Source organism: Babylonia areolata, chromosome 30 (assembly GCF_041734735.1).
Source record: "Babylonia areolata isolate BAREFJ2019XMU chromosome 30, ASM4173473v1, whole genome shotgun sequence".
Classification (NCBI taxonomy): domain Eukaryota; kingdom Metazoa; phylum Mollusca; class Gastropoda; order Neogastropoda; family Buccinidae; genus Babylonia; species Babylonia areolata.
The window spans coordinates 18,605,574-18,626,488 of NC_134905.1; the positions used below are offsets into that span (position 1 = coordinate 18,605,574).

At 43.3% G+C, this 20,915-nt stretch overlaps 1 protein-coding gene across 6 annotated transcripts in view; it reads left to right on the forward strand.

The window, feature by feature from the left end:
* LOC143275585 (serine/threonine-protein phosphatase 2A regulatory subunit B'' subunit delta-like) overlaps positions 1-20,915 on the forward strand; it is a 118,107-nt gene that overhangs the window by 88,165 nt on the left and 9,027 nt on the right. For 3 of the 6 annotated variants that reach the window (XM_076579791.1, XM_076579792.1, XM_076579788.1), the window contains 4 exons: positions 2,519-2,663; positions 6,284-6,433; positions 7,916-8,019; positions 13,928-13,951. In XM_076579791.1, the coding sequence (XP_076435906.1) occupies positions 2,519-2,663; positions 6,284-6,433; positions 7,916-8,019; positions 13,928-13,951 (423 nt within the window). Of the gene's footprint in view, positions 1-2,518; positions 2,664-6,283; positions 6,434-7,915; positions 8,020-13,927; positions 13,952-17,234; positions 17,329-20,915 lie in introns of all 6 variants that reach the window. The other 3 variants (XR_013053442.1, XR_013053443.1, XM_076579789.1) reach the window with 3 other exon arrangements.

Consider the following 20,915-nt stretch of genomic DNA (forward strand, 5'->3'; position numbering starts at 1 on the left):
CCTCACGTGCCCCATTGTTGTTCCCCCTCCTCCCTTCTCTGTCGACCCCCCTCCCCCACCTCCTTTTGGGGGGGGAGAAAAATTTGGTTCCGGGGGGGGATCTCTACTTTGCCCACCCCGGGCCAAGCCACCCCAGTCTCCCCACGGGAGGGGATTCGGGGCGCGTGGCAACCTGCTCTGCAGGTCTTCCCGCTATCCGGCCGGTCTCCCCTGCTGGGGGAGGCCCGTGCGTGTCAGGCGGTTCCGGGCAGTCAGCCCGCTCGTCTTCGGGCGGGACTGACACCCAAGTCGGACCTGACCTCCCTCCGACTTGGCCAGGTTGTTCCCTTCATGGAGGTCAATGCACCAGTGACCCTTGGGGTTTGGGTCACAGTATGGCTGGTGCCCACGGGTAGTTACCCCCATTCTACCCGTACTGGGGCGCATCTAGGATGCACACTGGGTTGCCGGGAGCACCAAGGGCCAGCCCCTTGTCCGCTCCCCACCGGACCCAACCCAGCACATCTCACAGGGTGACACACACAGCCCCGACAAGTGGGATCGACTTCTTGTCGGTCAGGTCGAGTTCCTCGACCAATATTGCCACTCTGTCCACAAATCGGGCCTCTGTCAACCCACAGGTGACCACCACGGTCACAACGGCCTCCTTGTCAGGACCGACGGCTGCTCAGGGGCCCTGAAGTGATTGTCGTGGTGTGTTTTTGTATGTCGTGTATTTCAGTCTAGAGTCCTGGTTTGTATATTGATGCGCTGTATGTGGTGGTGTGTTCCAGGATAGAGTACTGGTTTACATATTGATGCACTGTTTTATATTAGACTGTAGGGGACGGAAGGGGGAGGGCTGGATTATCTGTGTGTGTGGCATGGTGTGTTTCAGTATAAAGTACTGGTTGATGTATTGATGCGGTGGTGTTTATTGATGAAGTGATTGTCGTGGTGTGTTTTTGTATGTCGTGTATTTCAGTCTAGAGTCCTGGTTTGTATATTGATGCGCTGTATGTGGTGGTGTGTTCCAGGATAGAGTACTGGTTTACATATTGATGCACTGTTTTATATTAGACTGTAGCATGGTGTGTTCCAGTACAGATTACTGGTTTTACATATTGATGCACTGTATTATATTAGACTACCGTAAAGTTTGGTCTAAAAGCCGCGAGACTGGGGGACGGAAGGGGGAGGGCTGGATTATCTGTGTGTGTGGCACGGTGTGTTTCAGTGTAAAGTACTGGTTGATGTATTGATGCGGTGGTGTTTATTGATGAAGTGATTGTCGTGGTGTGTTTTTGTATGTCGTGTATTTCAGTCTAGAGTCCTGGTTTGTATATTGATGCGCTGTATGTGGTGGTGTGTTCCAGGATAGAGTACTGGTTTACATATTGATGCACAGTATTATAACAGACTATGTCATGGTGTGTTCCAGTACAGATTACTGGTTTTACATATTGATGCACTGTATTATATTAGACTACCGTAAAGTTTGGTCTAAAAGCCGCGACTTTTTACCGCAGCTTCAGCCTCTGCGGCTTATACAATGATGCGGCTTACTTGCGGAATTTAACGATCCCGGGAGTGTCACATTCTCGTCTATTCTTAGCTGCCCTTCAACTCACCAAAATCATGATTTCTGTCCATGAATTTTTGGATGAGCTTCAGGATAGTGTGCTAACTGTTCACGTTTTATAAATCAAATCCGTACACATTAAAGCCTTCAGATCAGCATTCAGTTTTACTCTGCTCAAGCGTACACCCTCATCATGCCGAAAATGTGACGTTATGCCAATGATGCAGCCTTCAAATTGAAGGCGATCAACCTAGCAGACGATAGAGCAAGTGACGAGCCAGCAGCGACCTCCACCTTCATGTTCATGAAGTGAAAGCAAGGCTAAGTCAGTGACAAGATGGCGGAGGAAGCTGTGCTGGTTCTCTTCAACTCAGACACTGAAGACGAAGATTTTAGTGGATTCAGTGAGCAAGATGACGTTGAATAAATGTGACTATCCCTAAATTATGGATCTTATTTTCGTTGTGTTTATTTATTATTTTTTTGTGGCACTAGCAGTATTTTTGTTTGCTTTTCTTTGTGTTGTTCCTGCTTGTGTTTATTTCATAACCAACAGTATCAACAGCTTTTCTGTAGTATTAGTATGTGTTCCCGTACCGGAAATAAGTGCGGCTTATAAACCGGTGCGGCTTATGTATGTATAAAGTTCAATTTTTTCCAAAATTTAGTGGGTGTGGCTCATATACCAGTGCGCTCAATAGACCGAACTTTACGGTATGTGGTGACGTCTTCCAGTATAGAGTACTGGTTTATGTACTGATGCACTGTACATCATGGCATGTTCCAGTATAGAGTACTGGTTTACATATTGGTGTACTGTATTATGATAGACTATGTGGTGGCATGTTCCAGTATAGAGTACTGGTTTATGTACTGATGCACTGTACATTTTGGCGTGTTCCCGTATAGAGTACTGGTTTATATTATTGGTGTATTGATTGCCGTTGCATGTTCCAGTATAGAGTACTGGTTTCGGTGCATGGACCTGGACGGGGATGGGGTGATCTCCATGTATGAGATGGAGTATTTCTACGAGGAGCAGATGCAGAAGATGGAGGCCCTGGGCATCGAGAAGCTTCCCTTTGAGGATTGCCTCTGTCAGGTCGGTCATCACCACACACCACACACCACCAACAACAACAACAGCAACACCACAAACAACAGCAACAACAACACAAACAACAGCAACAACAGCAGGAACAGCAACACCACCACTACCAACAGCAACAACAACCACAACAACAACTGCAACAACACCAACAACAACCACAACACCAACAATGACAGCAAAACCACCACCACCACAAACAACAACAATGACATCAACAGCAACACTACCACCAGCAGCAACAACAACTGCATCAACAACTGCAACAACACCAACAGCAACCACAACACCAACAATAACAGCAACACCACAAGCAACAACAACAACACCACCAACAACAACGGCAACATCACAAGCAACAGCAACACCACAAACAACAACAACAGCAACACCACAAACAACAATAACAGCAGCAAAACCACCACCACCACAAACAACAACAATAACAGCAACAGCAACAACCACAACAACAACTGCAACAACACCAACAGCAACCACAACACCAACAATAACATCAACACCACCAACAGCAACCACAACACCAACAATAACAGCAACAACACCACCACCACAAACAACAATAACATCAACAGCAACACTACCACCAGCAGCAACAACAACTGCATCAACAACTGCAATAACACCAACAACAACACCAACAGCAACCACAACACCAACAATAACAGCAACACCACCACCACCAACACCAACAACAACCACAACACCACCAACAACAAGAGCAACAACAACACCAACAATAACAGCAACACCAGCAGCACCAGCACCAATTTATCTCTGATCAAAGATAGGCACTGCATATGTATCGAAAATAACATTAACACCATCCCCCACTCCCCCCCCCCCCCCCCCCCCCCACCACCACCACCACCACTCCCGCCTCCCCACCCCTCCCCCCACGCCCCCCTGCTCCCCTGCACTTTGCAAAGAGTTTTATCTCTGAACAAAGATAGGTGTTGCATATGTATCAAAAATAACATTAACACCATCCCCCACTCCCTTCCACCCCACCCCCCTGCCAGCCCCCTCCCACCCCCACCCCCCACCCCCCCATGCCCCCCTGCTCTTCTGCACTTTTCACAGAGTTTGTCTCTGATCAAAGATAGGCACTGCCTATGTATCGAAAATAACATTAACACCGTCTCCCACTTCCTTCCCCACTACACTTTGCAAAGAGTTTTATCTCTGATCAAAGACAGGCACTATATATGCATAAAAAAAATAACATTAACACCATCCCCCACTCCCCTCCCCTCCACCACCCCCCTCAACCCCACCCCCCTTCACACACACACACACACACACACACACACCCACGCCCCCCTGCACTTTGCAAAGAGTTTATCTCTGATCAAAGACAGGCGCTGCGTATGTATCGAAAATAACATTAACACCATCTCCCACTCCCCCAACCCCTACACTTTTCAAAGAGTTTGTCTCTGATCAAAGACAGGCACTGTATATGCAATAAAAAAAATAACATTAACACCATCTCCCGCTTCCCCCACCACCACCACCACTCCCGCTTCCCCCTTCCCCCCACACCCCTGCTCCCCTACACTTTTCAAAGATCTTATCTCTGATCAAAGACAGGCACTGCATATGTATCGAAAATAACATTAACACCATCTCCCGTTCCCCTCTCCCTACACTTTTCAAAGATCTTATCTCTGATCAAAGACAGGCACTGCATATGTATCGAAAATAACATTAACACCATCTCCCGTTCCCCTCTCCCTACACTTTGCAAAGAGTTTTATCTCTGATCAAAGACAGGCACTGCATATGTATCGAAAATAACATTAACACCATCTCCCGTTCCCCTCTCCCTACACTTTGCAAAGAGTTTTATCTCTGATCAAAGACAGGCACTGCATATGTATCGAAAATAACATTAACACCATCCCCCACTCCCCTCCCCCCCCCTCCCCCCACACCCCCCTGCTCCCCTACACTTTGCAAAGAGTTTATCTCTGATCAAAGATAGGTGTTGCATATGTATCGAAAATAACATTAACACCATCCCCCACTCCCCTCCCTCCCACCCCCCACCCCCCCATGCCCCCCTGCTCTTCTGCACTTTTCAAAGAGTTTATCTCTGATCAAAGACGGGCACTGCATATGTATCGAAAAATAACATTAACACCGTTTCCCACTTCCTGCCCCCCTACACTTTGCAAAGAGTTTTATCTCTGATCAAAGACAGGCACTGTATATGCAATAAAAAATAACATTAACACCATACCCCACTCCCCTCCCCTCCACCACCCCCCTCAACCCCACCCACCCACCCCCCCAGACCCCCCCTCAACCCCACCCCCCTTCACACACACACACACACACACACACACACCCACGCCCCCCTGCACTTTGCAAAGAGTTTTATCTCTGATCAAAGACAGGTGCTCTATATGCATCGAAAATAACATTAACACCATCTCCCGCTCCCCCAACCCCTACACTTTGCAAAGAGTTTATCTCTGATCAAAGACGGGCACTGCATATGTATCGAAAATAACATTAACACCATCTCCCGCTCCCCCCCCCCCCCCCACCACCACCACCACCACCACTCCTGCTTCCCCCTTCCCCCCACACCCCTGCTCCCCTACACTTTGCAAAGAGTTTTATCTCTGATCAAAGACAGGCGCTGCGTATGTATCGAAAATAACATTAACACCATCTCCCACTCCCCCAACCCCTACACTTTGCAAAGAGTTTGTCTCTGATCAAAGACAGGCACTGTATATGCAATAAAAAAAATAACATTAACACCATCTCCCGCTCCCCCCACCACCACCACCACCACTCCCGCTTCCCCCTTCCCCCCACACCCCTGCTCCCCTACACTTTTCAAAGATCTTATCTCTGATCAAAGACAGGCACTGCATATGTATCGAAAATAACATTAACACCATCTCCCGCCCCCCCCCCCCCCCCCACCACCACCACCACCACTCCCGCCTCCCCCCCTCTCCCCTGACACCCCAATGCCCTTCCTGCACTTTGCAAAGAGTTTATCTCTGATCAAAGACAGGCACTGCGTATGTATCGAAAATAACATTAACACCGTTTCCCACTTCATTCCCACTACACTTTGCAAAGAGTTTGTCTCTGATTAAAGATAGGCACTGTATATGCATAAAAAAAATAACATTAACACCATCCCCCACTCCCCTCCCCTCCACCCCCCCCTCAACCCCCCCCCCCAGACCCCCCCTCAACCCCACCCCCCTTCACACACACACACACACACACACACACACACCCACGCCCCCCTGCACTTTGCAAAGAGTTTATCTCTGATCAAAGATAGGTGTTGCATATATATCAAAAATAACATTAACACCATCTCCCACTTCATTCTCACTACACTTTGCAAAAACGTTTGTCTCTGATCAAAGACAGGCACTGTATATGCATAAAAAAAATAACATTCACACACACACACACACACACACACACACACACACACACACACACCGCCTCCCCTGCACTTTGCAAAGAGTTTATCGCTGATCAAAGTTAGGCGCTGCGTATGTATCGAAAATAACATTAACACCATCTCCCGCTCCCCCAACCCCTACACGTTGCAGATGTTTGACCTGGTGCGACCTCGGGTGGAAGAGCGCATCACCCTGGGCGACCTGAAGAACTGCCGCATGGCCAACATCTTCTTCGACACTTTCTTCAACCTGGACAAGTTCCTGGAGCACGAGCAGAGGGATCCCTTCGCCAGTGCCAGGGTGGGTGGTCTGTGTGTGTATTGTATTGTATTGTATTGTACGGAGATCCCTTCGCCAGTGCCAGGGTGGGTGGTCTGTGTGTGTATTGTGTTGTATTGTATTGTGTTGTATTTTATTGTATAGAGATCCCTTCGGCATTGCCAGGGTGGGTGGTCTGTATTGTATTGTATTGTATTGTATTGTATAGAGATCCCTTCACCAGTGCTAGGGTGGGTGGTCTGTGTGTGTGTATTGTATTGTGTTGTGTTGTATTGTGTTGTGTTGTATTGTACGGAGATCCCTTCGCCATTGCTAGGGTGGAAGGTCTGTGTGTGTATTGTATTGTATTGTGTTGTGTTGTATTGTACGGAGATCCCTTCGCCATTGCTAGGGTGGAAGGTCTGTGTGTGTATTGTATTGTATTGTATAGAGATCTCTGCGCCAGTGGTAGTGTGGGTGGTCTGTGTGTGTATTGTATTGTATTGTATTGTACGGAGATCCCTTCGCCATTGCCAGGATGGGTGATCTGTGTGTGTATTGTGTTGTATTGTATTGCATTGTATTGTATTTTATTGTATAGAGATCCCTTCTCCAGTGCCAAGGTGGGAGGTCTGTGTGTGTATTGTATTGTATTGTCTTGTCTTGTGTTGTATAGAGATCCCTTCACCAGTGCCAGGGTGGGAGGTCTGTGTGTTTATTGTATTGTATTGTATTATGTTGTATTGTATTGTATTGTACGGAGATCCCTTCGCCATTGCCAGGGTGGGTGGTCTGTGTGTGTATTGTATTGTATTGTGTTGTTTTGTTTTGTGTTGTATAGAGATCCCTTCGCCAGTGCTAGAGTGGGTGGTCTGTGTGTGTATTGTATTGTATAGAGATCCCATTACCATATGTGGGGACCTAGTACATCGATGTTTTGTTTGATCACGTCTGTGGATGTTTTATTTGATCACATTTGTGGATGTTTTGTTTGATCACATCTGTGGATCTTTGATCACATCTGTGGATGTTTTGTTTGATCACATCTGTGGATGTTTTGTTTCATTACGTGTGTGGATGTTTGATCGGATCTGTGGATGTTTTGTTTGGTCACATGTGTGGATGTTTGATCACATGTGTGGATGTTTTGTTTGATCACATGTGTGGATGTTTGATCACATGTGTGGATGTTTTGTTTGATCACATGTGTGGATGTTTGATCACATGTGTGGATGTTTTGTTTGATCGCATGTGTGGATGTTTTGTTTGATCACATCTGTGGATATTTTGTTTGATCACGTCTGTTGATGCTTTGTTTGATTACATGTGTGGATGTTTTGTTTGATCACATGTGTGGATGTTTTGTTTGTTCACATCTGTAGATGTTTTGTTTGATCTGTAGATATTTTGTTTGATCACATCTGTGGATGTTATGTTTGATCACATTTGTGGATGTTTTGTTTGATCACATCTGTGGATGTTTGATCACATCTGTGGATCTGTGGATGATTTTGCTGTGGGCAGGATGTGGACGCTGCAGGAAACGAGATTTCTGACTGGGATCGCTACGCTGCTGAAGAGTACGACATCTTGGTGGCCGAGGAAGGCATGAACGACCAGGAAGAAATGTGAGTGATTTTTTTTTTTTTTACTGCAGCATTGTCAGCTTCTGACACAGTGTTTACTCCATTCTTTACTGCAACATTGTCAGCTTCTGACACAGCGTCATCTCCATTCTTTACTGCAACATTGTCAGCTTCTGACACAGCGTCATCTCCATTCTTTACTGCAACATCGTCAGCATTCTTTACTGCAACATCATCAGCTTCTGACACAGTGTCATCTCCATTCTTTACTGCAACATCGTCAGCTTCTGACACAGCGTCATCTCCATTCTTTACTGCAACATCGTCAGCATTCTTTACTGCAACATTGTCAGCTTCTGACACAGCGTCATCTCCATTCTTTACTGCAACATCGTCAGCATTCTTTACTGCAACATTGTCAGCTTCTGACACAGCGTCATCTCCATTCTTTACTGCAACATCGTCAGCTTCTGACACAGCGTCATCTCCATTCTTTACTGCAACATCGTCAGCTTCTGACACAGCGTCATCTCCGTTCTTTATTGCAACATTGTCAGCTTCTGACACAGCGTCATCTCCATTCTTTACTGCAACATCGTCAGCTTCTGACACAGCGTCATCTCCATTCTTTATTGCAACATTGTCAGCTTCTGACACAGCGTCATCTCCATTCTTTACTGCAACATCGTCAGCTTCTGACACAGCGTCATCTCCGTTCTTTATTGCAACATTGTCAGCTTCTGACACAGCGTCATCTCCATTCTTTACTGCAACATTGTCAGCTTCTGACACAGCGTCATCTCCATTCTTTACTGCAACATCGTCAGCTTCTGACACAGCGTCATCTCCATTCTTTACTGCAACATTGTCAGCTTCTGACACAGCGTCATCTCCATTCTTTACTGTAACATCATCAGCTTCTGACACAGCGTCATCTCCGTTCTTTACTGCAACATTGTCAGCTTCTGACACAGCGTCATCACCATTCTTTACTGCAACATTGTCAGCTTCTGACACAGCGTCATCTCCATTCTTTACTGCAACATCGTCAGCTTCTGACACAGTGTTTTCTCCATTCTTTACTGCAACATCGTCAGCATTCTTTACTGCAACATCGTCAGCTTCTGACACAGTGTTTACTCCATTCTTTACTGCAACATCGTCAGCTTCTGACACAGCGTCATCACCATTCTTTACTGCAACATTGTCAGCTTCTGACACAGTGTTTGCTCCATTCTTTACTGCAACATCGTCAGCATTCTTTACTGCAACATCGTCAGCTTCTGACACAGTGTTTACTCCATTCTTTACTGCAACATCGTCAGCTTCTGACACAGCGTCATCACCATTCTTTACTGCAACATTGTCAGCTTCTGACACAGTGTTTGCTCCATTCTTTACTGCAACATCGTCAGCATTCTTTACTGCAACATCGTCAGCTTCTGACACAGTGTTTACTCCATTCTTTACTGCAACATCGTCAGCTTCTGACACAGTGTTTGCTCCATTCTTTACTGCAACATTGTCAGCATTCTTTACTGCAACATCGTCAGCTTCTGACACAGTGTTTACTCCATTCTTTACTGCAACATCGTCAGCTTCTGACACAGCGTCATCTCCATTCTTTACTGCAACATCGTCAGCTTCTGACACAGCGTCATCTCCATTCTTTACTGCAACATTGTCAGCATTCTTTACTGCAACATTGTCAGCTTCTGACACAGCGTCATCTCCATTCTTTACTGCAACATCGTCAGCTTCTGACACAGCGTCATCTCCATTCTTTACTGCAACATTGTCAGCATTCTTTACTGCAACATCGTCAGCTTCTGACACAGCGTCATCTCCATTCTTTACTGCAACATCGTCAGCATTCTTTACTGCAACATTGTCAGCATTCTTTACTGCAACATCGTCAGCTTCTGACACAGGGTCATCTGCATAAGGATCATATTGTGAATTTCTCACATGTTTGCTGTATGTTTCACAAAATCACACTCTGTGACTGAACAAAGAGAGAACTGAACAGACAAGACAACACCAGCCACAAAACAAAGAAGAACAACCCCAAGACATTGCAAAATCTGTGGCTGAGTTTTGATGATTGTTAGGAGAGATGTGGTCTCCTTCATGGACACATTATAATATGAAACAAAGCATTACATTACAATACTTCTTTTTTTTTTCTTTTTTTTTTTTACAATATAGTACAATACAACACAACACAGCACCACACAATACGATGCAAATCAACACAGCACAACCACAACACAACGCAGTGCAATATAACACAACACAGCACCACTCTATGACTCTACACTACATAGCACAGTACACTAAACAGCACTACACTATACACTACACTACACAACTCAACACTGCTCTACTCTGCTCTACACAACGCTGCACGACATGACTTGACTCGATTCAACAAGACACAAACATGACAAGAAATAGACTGTTTGTATGTTAAGACAGAAACAAAACGCACATACACACAACACTGCACAATCAAACTTGTCTAGAAACAGACTATCTGTAAGTTAGACAGAACACACACGCACGCACGCACGCACGCAGGCGCACAGAGGTTTTGTCACCTGCTTCAGTGCCCTGTGCAAAGTGTTCAAGAAGGACACCAACATCTTGTGGGAGGAGGGAGAGGAAAAGAAAAGAAGAAGAAAAAAAGAGAGCAGTGCTGACTTTAGGTGGTCACTTTTGACCCGCTCCTGTTGATTAAGAGTCAGAGAACAAGAGATGTCGGGTTACAGAGTGTGTGTCTGTGGCTTTCATCATGTATTTGACCCACAGCTGTTGATGAAGAGTGAGAGAACAGAGATGTGTTGGGTCACAGAGTGTGTGTCTGTGGCTTTCATCATGTATTTGACCCACAGCTGTTGATGAAGAGTGAGAGAACAGAGATGTTGGGTCACAGAGTGTGTGTCTGTGGCTTTCATCATGTATTTGACCCACACCTGTTGATGAAGAGTCAGAGAACAAGAGATGTCGGGTTACAGAGTGTGTGTCTGTGGCTTTCATCATGTGTTTGACCCACACCTGTTGATCAAGAGTGAGAGAAAAAGAGGTGTTGGGTCACAGAGTGTGTGTCTGTGGCTTTCATCATGTGTTTGACCCACACCTGTTGATGAAGAGTGAGAGAACAGAGATGTTGGGTCACAGAGTGTGTGTCTGTGGCTTTCATCATGTATTTGACCCACACCTGTTGATGAAGAGTCAGAGAACAGAGATGTTGGGTCACAGAGTGTGTGTCTGTGGCTTTCATCATGTATTTGACCCACACCTGTTGATGAAGAGTCAGAGAACAGAGATGTTGGGTCACAGAGTGTGTGTCTGTGGCTTTCATCATGTATTTGACCCACACCTGTTGATGAAGAGTCAGAGAACAGAGATGTTGGGTCACAGAGTGTGTGTCTGTGGCTTTCATCATGTATTTGACCCACACCTGTTAATGAAGAGTGAGAGAACAGAGGTGTTGGGTCACAGAGTGTGTGTCTGTGGCTTTCATCATGTGTTTGACCCACACCTGTTGATGAAGAGTGAGAGAACAGAGATGTTGGGTCACAGAGTGTGTGTCTGTGGCTTTCATCATGTGCTTGTGCCTCCACCCTCTTTCCCCTAAACCCCTCCCCTCCACCCCCACCCCCACCCCCAATTTGCTCTGTGTATCGCTCGTCTCGCTCATCACCTCTGTCCACCCTCCCTCTGTGAAATGTAAAGCTTACAGAACATAACTGCCAGCCTTTGAGGAAAGTGCTGAGGCATTTGTTTGCTCTGATCAACCCCAAATACTGATTTTAAAAAACACGATTTTTCTAAGTATTCACTGTGCCCTCCTGTCGATTGTGATTGCGCCTTAATACGAGCTTGATCGCCCAGTCGGGTCAAGTAGTTTTGTGACCTGTTGTGATTCATCATCAGACACAAAAAGAGAGCGCCAAAGAATCAATAGATAGACAGAAAATATGAAAAGAAAAAAAAGACTTAGCCGTATGCAGAGCACAGGAGCAGGAGTCAAGATGGCTGCTGGAAAAAGAGGGTGCTAGTCCCCCCCCTTACGGCATTGTCCACACTTCATGAAGGATGGCAGTGCTGTTCAGTTTCCATCACTGAAAAATGAAGTGTATGCCTTTTGTTGGGACGTTCGTTTTATTGTATATATATAGATATTATATATATATATATATATATATATATATATATATATATATATATATATTCGCTGCGCTAACAGTCTTTCTTTGATTTTCCTCATGATCTTTCTGCGGGTAATTTTACACTGTTTTGTGTGACAGCTACTCTTTGTTTTATTTTCCTTGTGATCTTTCTGCGGGTAATTTTTACACTGTTTTGTGTGACAGCTACTCTGTGTTTTATTTTCCTTGTGATCTTTCTGCGGGTAATTTTTACACTGTTTTGTGTGACAGCTACTCTGTGTTTTATTTTCCTTGTGATCTTTCTGCGGGTAATTTTACACTGTTTTGTGTGACAGCTACTCTGTGTTTTATTTTCCTCATGATCTTTCTGCGGGTAATTTTACACTGTTTTGTGTGACAGCTACTCTTTGTTTTATTTTCCTTGTGATCTTTCTGCGGGTAATTTTTACACTGTTTTGTGTGACAGCTACTCTGTGTTTTATTTTCCTCATGATCTTTCTGCGGGTAATTTTACACTGTTTTGTGTGACAGCTACTCTGTGTTTTATTTTCCTCATGATCTTTCTGCGGGTAATTTTTACACTGTTTTGTGTGACAGCTACTCTGTGTTTTATTTTCCTTGTGATCTTTCTGCTGGTAATTTTTACACTGTTTTGTGTGACAGCTACTCTTTGTTTTATTTTCCTCATGATCTTTCTGCGGGTAATTTTTACACTGTTTTGTGTGACAGCTACTCTTTGTTTTATTTTCCTCGTGATCTTTCTGCGGGTAATTTTTACACTGTTTTGTGTGACAGCTACTCTTTGTTTTATTTTCCTTGTGATCTTTCTGCGGGTAATTTTTACACTGTTTTGTGTGACAGCTACTCTTTGTTTTATTTTCCTCATGATCTTTCTGCGGGTAATTTTACACTGTTTTGTGTGACAGCTACTCTGTGTTTTATTTTCCTTGTGATCTTTCTGCGGGTAATTTTTACACTGTTTGTGTGACAGCTACTTTTTGTTTTATTTTCCTCATGATCTTTCTGCGGGTAATTTTTACACTGTTTTGTGTGACAGCTACTCTTTGTTTTATTTTCCTTGTGATCTTTCTGCTGGTAATTTTTACACTGTTTTGTGTGACAGCTACTCTGTGTTTTATTTTCCTCGTGATCTTTCTGCGGGTAATTTTTACACTGTTTTGTGTGACAGCTACTCTTTGTTTTATTTTCCTCGTGATCTTTCTGCGGGTAATTTTACACTGTTTGTGTGACAGCTACTCTGTGTTTTATTTTCCTTGTGATCTTTCTGCGGGTAATTTTTACACTGTTTTGTGTGACAGCTACTCTGTGTTTTATTTTCCTCGTGATCTTTCTGCGGGTAATTTTTACACTGTTTTGTGTGACAGCTACTCTTTGTTTTATTTTCCTCGTGATCTTTCTGCGGGTAATTTTACACTGTTTGTGTGACAGCTACTCTGTGTTTTATTTTCCTTGTGATCTTTCTGCGGGTAATTTTTACACTGTTTTGTGTGACAGCTACTCTTTGTTTTATTTTCCTCATGATCTTTCTGCGGGTAATTTTTACACTGTTTGTGTGACAGCTACTCTTTGTTTTATTTTCCTCATGATCTTTCTGCGGGTAATTTTTACACTGTTTGTGTGACAGCTACTCTTTGTTTTATTTTCCTTGTGATCTTTCTGCGGGTAATTTTTACACTGTTTGTGTGACAGCTATTCTTTGTTTTATTTTCCTTGTGATCTTTCTGCGGGTAATTTTTACACTGTTTGTGTGACAGCTATTCTCGGACCTTCACCAGAAGGTATTTGCATTGCATGGTCCTTTGTTCCTCTCCCTGTTTTTGTTTTGTTTTGTTTTGTTTTGTTTTCTGAAAAAGAATATTGATGCGAACTGACAAATTGTCTTCTTCTGGGGTTTTTTGGTTTTTTTTTCCTTTTTTTTTTTTGGTTTTTTCTTCTTCTTTACATGCTGTGATGGTTCAGTTTTGGGGGCTGGGGGATTCTATGGTTTTTAAACATGCGTGGTTGTGTTCACACATTCACAGTTGTTTAGATGTTGAATGGGATTCAAACTCCGACCCTCGGGGGGGACTCTGTATTGGCAGGCGAGAGTCTTAACCATTCTGCCACCTTCCTCCGTTATGAAAACCACTTTGGAAAGAGAGGCTTGAAGTGATTATTATTATTATTATTGTTATTATTATTATTGTTGTTGTTCTTCTTATGATTTTTCTTGCTATTATTAATAGTAGTAGTAGTAGTAGTAATATCATTATTGTTGTTGTTAGTATTAGTGGTATTATTGTTGATATTACTGTTATCATTATTGTAGTAGTAGCGATACGACATCAGTTGAAATGAAGTTCAAATCTACAAATGCTATTTTTTATTTTTTTTATTTTATTTTTATTTTTTTATGTTTTATTTATGATATACTAATTCATTTGGACCCAGTTGCTGAAGCATGAAGTTAAGTTCATGTTCATTCATTTTGCACACTAATGAGTATTTTTGGCTTGTGCTTGCATGTGTGTGTGTTTGCTTATGTTTATGTGTGCGTGTGTGTGTGTGTTTGCGAGAGAGAGAGAGAGAGAGAGGGAGGATGTGCATGCATGCAAGAGAGTAAGAGGAGTAAAAAGAAAATTGCCGTTTGAAAAGAGAGGACAAATGATGACGATGGCTACAAAGAAACAAAAGTGTTTGCATTTTGTCAGTGTGGACTTTACACAGGTTGGTAAGTGTATGGTTGGACTGGAAATGATCATACGTTACACGACTGTGACCGATACAACTCCTATGTTATACAGTAGTTCTGCTAACTCCATGCCATGCAGTATTACCACTGACTCCCGTGTTATGCAATATTACTACTAACTCAGTGTTGTGTGCTTTTTTTTTTCTCTCTCTCTCTCTCTCTCTCTGATCAGTTCTGTCGACAGTGTGTTTGTTTGTTTCCTGAAAATGGTATTCAGAATTTGAAACATTAAAACAGTATTTAACGTAGTTACTTGTAGCGTTATGTTGTTTACAATGAACCCTGTGGAGGTTTTTGTTGTTGTTGTTGTTTGTTTTGGTTTTTGACTCACTTGTGTAAACAAAGCGAGTCTATGTTTTAACCCGGTGTTCGGTTGTGTCTGTGTGTCCGTGGTAAACTTTAACATTGCCATTTTCTCGGCAAATACTTTGTCAGTTGACACCAAATTTGGCATAAAAATAGGAAAAATTCAGTTCTTTCCAGTCATCTTGTTTAAAATAATATTGCACTTCTGGGATGGGCACCAAAAAAAAAAAAAAAAAAAAAAAAAAATGAAGCCTAATTATATGCAAACTGCATTTACTGTTATATTTATATTTTTTGTATTCTCTAAACTTGGCACTTTGATCTGATATTCTGACCCAACAACAAGAGCAGTCATTATTATCATTTTTTGTTCAAACAGGAACTTCTTTTGCTAAGCATGGAAGTTTTATTTATTTTGCAAACGTTTTTGGTGCAGATAGTAAAAAAAGGGAAATTACTCTGTAATTAATGCTAGGGGACTTAATTTGCTTTAAACTGATCTTCCTCATCTTAAACCATTACATTTTGAAATTATACTCAATACATAAAAAGCTTGGATTTTTTTTTTTTTTTTTTTTTAAGTGTATCACATGTGAGTCTTGAAGGCCTTGCCTCTCTTGTTGTTGTTGTTTTCACCATGGGGTTAAAAAAAAATATATAAAAAAAAGTAACAAAATTTCACTCTTTCTCTTGATGAATTTATGAATCTCTCTCTGTGTGTCTCTGTCCCCCTCGCCCATTCCCATACCCCCTCTCTCTCTGTCTCTTCCTCTGCTGTCTTTATCCCTCTGTCTCTGTCTCCATCCCACCATTCTGGGTCTTCTCACATCATCTCTGTCTCTCTCTCTCTTTCTCTCTCTCTCTCTCTCTCTCCTTTTTTTTTTTTTTTTTTTTCTTCTCTCAATTATTATTGAATTATTATTCTTGCCCAGAGGGCCGGATATAAACAAGTACTTTGTGCTTACTCCTTTACCCTTGTTCGTTCGTTCGTTCATTCATTCTCTCTCTCTCTCTCTCTCTCTCTCTCTCTTACCCACTCACACATGCATACACACACACTCTCTCTCTCTCAATTTCTGCCTGTCTGTCTCTCCCTCTCTCTCGCTCATCCACACACACACGCACACACACACTCTCTCTCTCTCTGTCTCTCTCTCTCTCTCTCTCTGTCTCTCTCTCTCTCTCTCCTTTACCCCTATCCCTGTCTTCATTCCACCCCTCTCTCTCTTCTCTTCTCACACCATCGTCATTGTCTCTCAGTCTCAATGTGTGTGTGTGTGTCAGTGTGATGTATGTCAGATACTGAACACGCTTTGTGTGTGTTTCTCTCTGTGTCCGTCTATGTCTCTTTGCGTGTGTCAGTGTGATGTGTGTCAGATACTGAAGACACTGTGTGTGTTTTTCTCTCTATGTCCATCTATGTCTCTTTGCGTGTGTCAGTGTGATGTGTGTCAAGATACTGAAGACACTGTGTGTGTTTTTCTCTCTATGTCCATCTATGTCTCTTTGCGTGTGATGTGTGTCAAGATACTGAAGACACTGTGTGTGTTTTTTTATTTTTTTATGTCCATCCATGTCTCTATGTGTGTGTCAGCACTGTACGTCAGTGTGGTGTGTGTGTGTCAGCTATGTGTGTCAGTGTGATGTGTGTGTCAGCTGTGTGCGTCAGTGTGGTGTGCATGTCAGTGTGATGTGTGTGTCAGCTGTGTGCGTCAGTGTGGTGTGGGTGTCAGCTATGTGCGTCAGTGTGGTGTGTGTGTCAGCTATGTGCGTCAGTGTGATGTGTGTGTCAACTATGTTCGTCAGTGTGGTGTGTGTGTCAGCTATGTGCGTCAGTGTGATGTGTGTGTCAGCAATGTGTGTTCAGTGTGGTGTGTGTGTCAGCAATATGCGTCAGTGTGGTGTGTGTGTGTGTGTGTGTCAGCTATGTGCGTCAGTGTGGTGTATGCGTGTCAGCAGTGTGCATTCAGTGTGATGCGTGTCAGATAAGACACTGAAGACACTGTGGGTTTTGTTTCTCTCAGCAGTGATGTTAGCTAGTGGCGCAGGGGTTGGAACCCACCCCCCTCCCCACCCATCATCATGATCATGATGATGATGATGATGATGCTAAGTTAGGTGAGACCGCCACACCGCTTTTTCTCTTCCTCTTGCTGCTTTGTCCTGCTGTGTTGCAGTGATGTTTTAACAACTAAGTCTCTCACCCTCTTCCGCTTTCCCTATCTTTTTTTTTCTTTTTTCCGTTCTGTTATTGAATTGAAATCTACCCCCACCCGCCCCCATCCTTCTGCCCAACGCTGGTTCCCGCCCCCCCCAAGTTTCTTTGGTTTCTTGACCCTCGGTTTGCTCTCATTTGACTGGGTTTGGTTGAAGTGTGTGTGTGTGTGTTTGTGTGTTACTGATCAATCTGATGTGTGGCCAGTGGTGGTGAGGGGTGGGGTGGGGGTGGGTGGTTGGGGGGGGGGTTTACTGTAGGAGTGGTCCAGGATTCGTACAAGTCATCAAAGTCTGGAAGAGTCTCTTTGAAAAAAGGAGAGAACCATTTCTAAGGCTGGAAAACTGTTTGGAATTTGAATTTATACACACACGCACGCACGCACACACACACACAACACACACACACACACACACACACACACACCTTGACAAGTATATTTGGCAAAAAGGTTAAATGCATTAAAAAAAAAAAAAATTTTAAGTACCATTAAATGCATTAATGAAACGACGACAAGCAAACGAACAAAAAGTGGTGAAAATTGAATATGGATAACGAGGACATTCAGCAGTTTCTGTTAGCCATATGGCAACAACTTCTTCTTCTGCGTTCGAGGGCTGCAACTCCCACGTTCACTCGTATGTACACGAGTGGGCTTTTACGTGTATGACTGTTTTTACCCCACCATGTAGGCAGCCATACTCCGTTTTTGGGGGTGTGCATGCTGGGTATGTTCTTGTTTCCATAACCCACCGAACGCTGACATGGATTACAGGATCTTTAACGTGCGTATTTGATCTTCTGCTTGCATATACACACGAAGGGGGTTCAGGCACTAGCAGGTCTGCACATACGTTGACATGGGAGATCGTAAAAATCTCCACCCTTCACCCACCAGGCGCCGTCACCGTGATTCGAACCCGGGACCCTCAGATTGAAAGTCCAACGCTTTAACCACTCGGCTGTTGCGCCCGTCAACAACAACAACAACAACAACTAAAAAATAAAAAGAAGAAGAGAAGAATCACTTGGAGTCCTTACCACATTGACAACTAACAAGTTGGAAGTACTTATCCTGCACTGGTTGGTCAGCTGATTTTATGTTTTCAGAAAACTTAAGATTGTAAAGGTTCTCTCTATCTATTGTCTTGTCAGTCGTTGAATTTGTTAAGGTCTGAAAACTAGTGCTTTTGTGTTGCATGTTAAAAAGCCCATGGCAACAAAGGTTTGTCTCTGGCAGATTTTTTTTTTTTTTTTTTTTTTTTTTTTTTTTTTTTTAAGAATCCACTTTGATAGGAGAACAAACACACTTGCAGGCGGGGGGGAAAAAATGCATGAGGGTGGCACTGTCACTGTAGCAACACACCCTCCTCAGGGACAGCAGCCTAAATTTCACACAGATTCTAAATCAGTTGTGGACAAAACACAGTACAATATATACAGGGCAGTGTCTGCTTCTGGGGGGGGGATGAGAGAGGGTGTTTGATACAGCCTTCATCTTGAAAAATTGTTCACAAGTTGGGGGAGGAGGGGATGGGGGGGGATGTATTTTTGATGGACAAATAATCAGTAAATACCTCGTTTTTTTTACAAAAGAGTTTTTTTTTTCTTTTCTTTTTTTTCTTTTTTTTTTTATACTAAAGCAGTGTATGTGAGTCTTATTTCATGTAGTTATACGTTACTTTAAGCGTTGGTGTTGATTCAACAGCCAGTGCATGCAGTAGTGATCGAGAGAAATAATAATTGATGTTTTGTTTGTGGTATATTCAGGACGATGACATTAATTTATAACCACTGTGCGTGTTTGTGTCTGTTGTAGATGACGCCATAGTGTGTTGAATGCGTCGTGTGTTGAACATGATCTTTGTCGTCGTCGTTGTTGTTGTTGTTTTTCGGGGGGGGGGGGGGGGGGGGGGGGTTATTGTTATTTGTTTGTTGCTCTCCCCTCTTAGGTTTTCTTGCATTTGACGTTTTGTTCAGTTTGGTGCACGTGTTGAACATTGAGTGTGGGCATTAATCAGATTTAATGTAGCAGCGCAAGCTTGAACATGCTTGTATCTTCTTCTTCTTCTTCTTCTTCTTCTTCTGCGTTCATGGGCTGCAACTCCCACGTTCACTCGTATACATGTACGCGAGTGGGCTTTTTACGTGTATGACCGTTTTTAACCGGCCATGTAGGCAGCCATACTCCACTTTCGGGGGTGTGCATGCTGGGTATGTTCTTGTTTCCATAACCCACCGAACACTGACATGGATTACAGGATCTTTAACATGTGTATTTGATCTTTTCCTTGCGTATACACACGAAGGGGGTTCAGGCACTGGCAGGTCTGCACATATGTTGACCTGGGAGATCGAAAAAATCTCCACCCTTTACCCACCAGGCACTGTCACCGTGATTCAAACCCGGGAGCCTCAGATTGAAAGTCCAACACTTAACCATTCGGCTATTGCACCTGTTGTATCAAATTTCAGGGTCTGTCAAACGGGTCTTACCAAACTTTTTTTTTTTTTTCTTTTTTTAAACTAGCATTAGACCTGATTTTCCATGGTAAACATGACTGTAGACCTGATTTTCCTTGGTAAACATGACTGTAGACCTGATTTTCCAGTGGTAAACATGACTGTAGACCTGATTTTCCAGTGGTAAACATGAATGTAGACCGGATTTTCCTATGGTAAATATGACTGTAGACTTGATTTTCCATGGTAAAGATGACTGTAGACCTGATTTTCCATGGTAAACATGACTGTAGACCTGATTTTCTAATGGTAAACATGACTGTAGATCTGATTTTCCATGGTAAACATGACTGTAGACCTGATTTTCCATGGTGGACATGACAGTAGACCTGATTTTCCATGGTGGGCATGACTGTAGACCTGATTTTCCTTGGTGGACATGACTGTAGACCCGATTTTCCAATGGTGGACATGACAGTAGACCTGATTTTCCAATGGTAAACATGACTGTAGACCCGATTTTCCATGGCAAACATGACTGTAGACCCGATTTTCCATGGTAAACATGACTGTAGACCTGATTTTCCATGGTAAACATGACTGTAGACCTGATTTTCCATAGTAAAGATGACTGTAGACCTGATTTTCCATGGTGGACATGACAGTAGACCTGATTTTCCATGGTGGGCATGACTGTAGACCTGATTTTCCATGGTGGACATGACTGTAGACCCGATTTTCCAATGGTGGACATGACAGTAGACCTGATTTTCCAATGGTAAACATGACTGTAGACCCGATTTTCCGTGGCAAACATGACTGTAGACCCGATTTTCCATGGTAAACATGACTGTAGACCTGATTTTCCAGTGGTAAACATGACTGTAGACTGATTTTCCATGGAAAACATGACTGTAGACCTGATTTTCCATGGTGGACATGACAGTAGACCTGATTTTCCTATGGTAAACATGACTGTAGACCTGATTTTCCATAGTAAACATGACTGTAGACTGATTTTCCATGG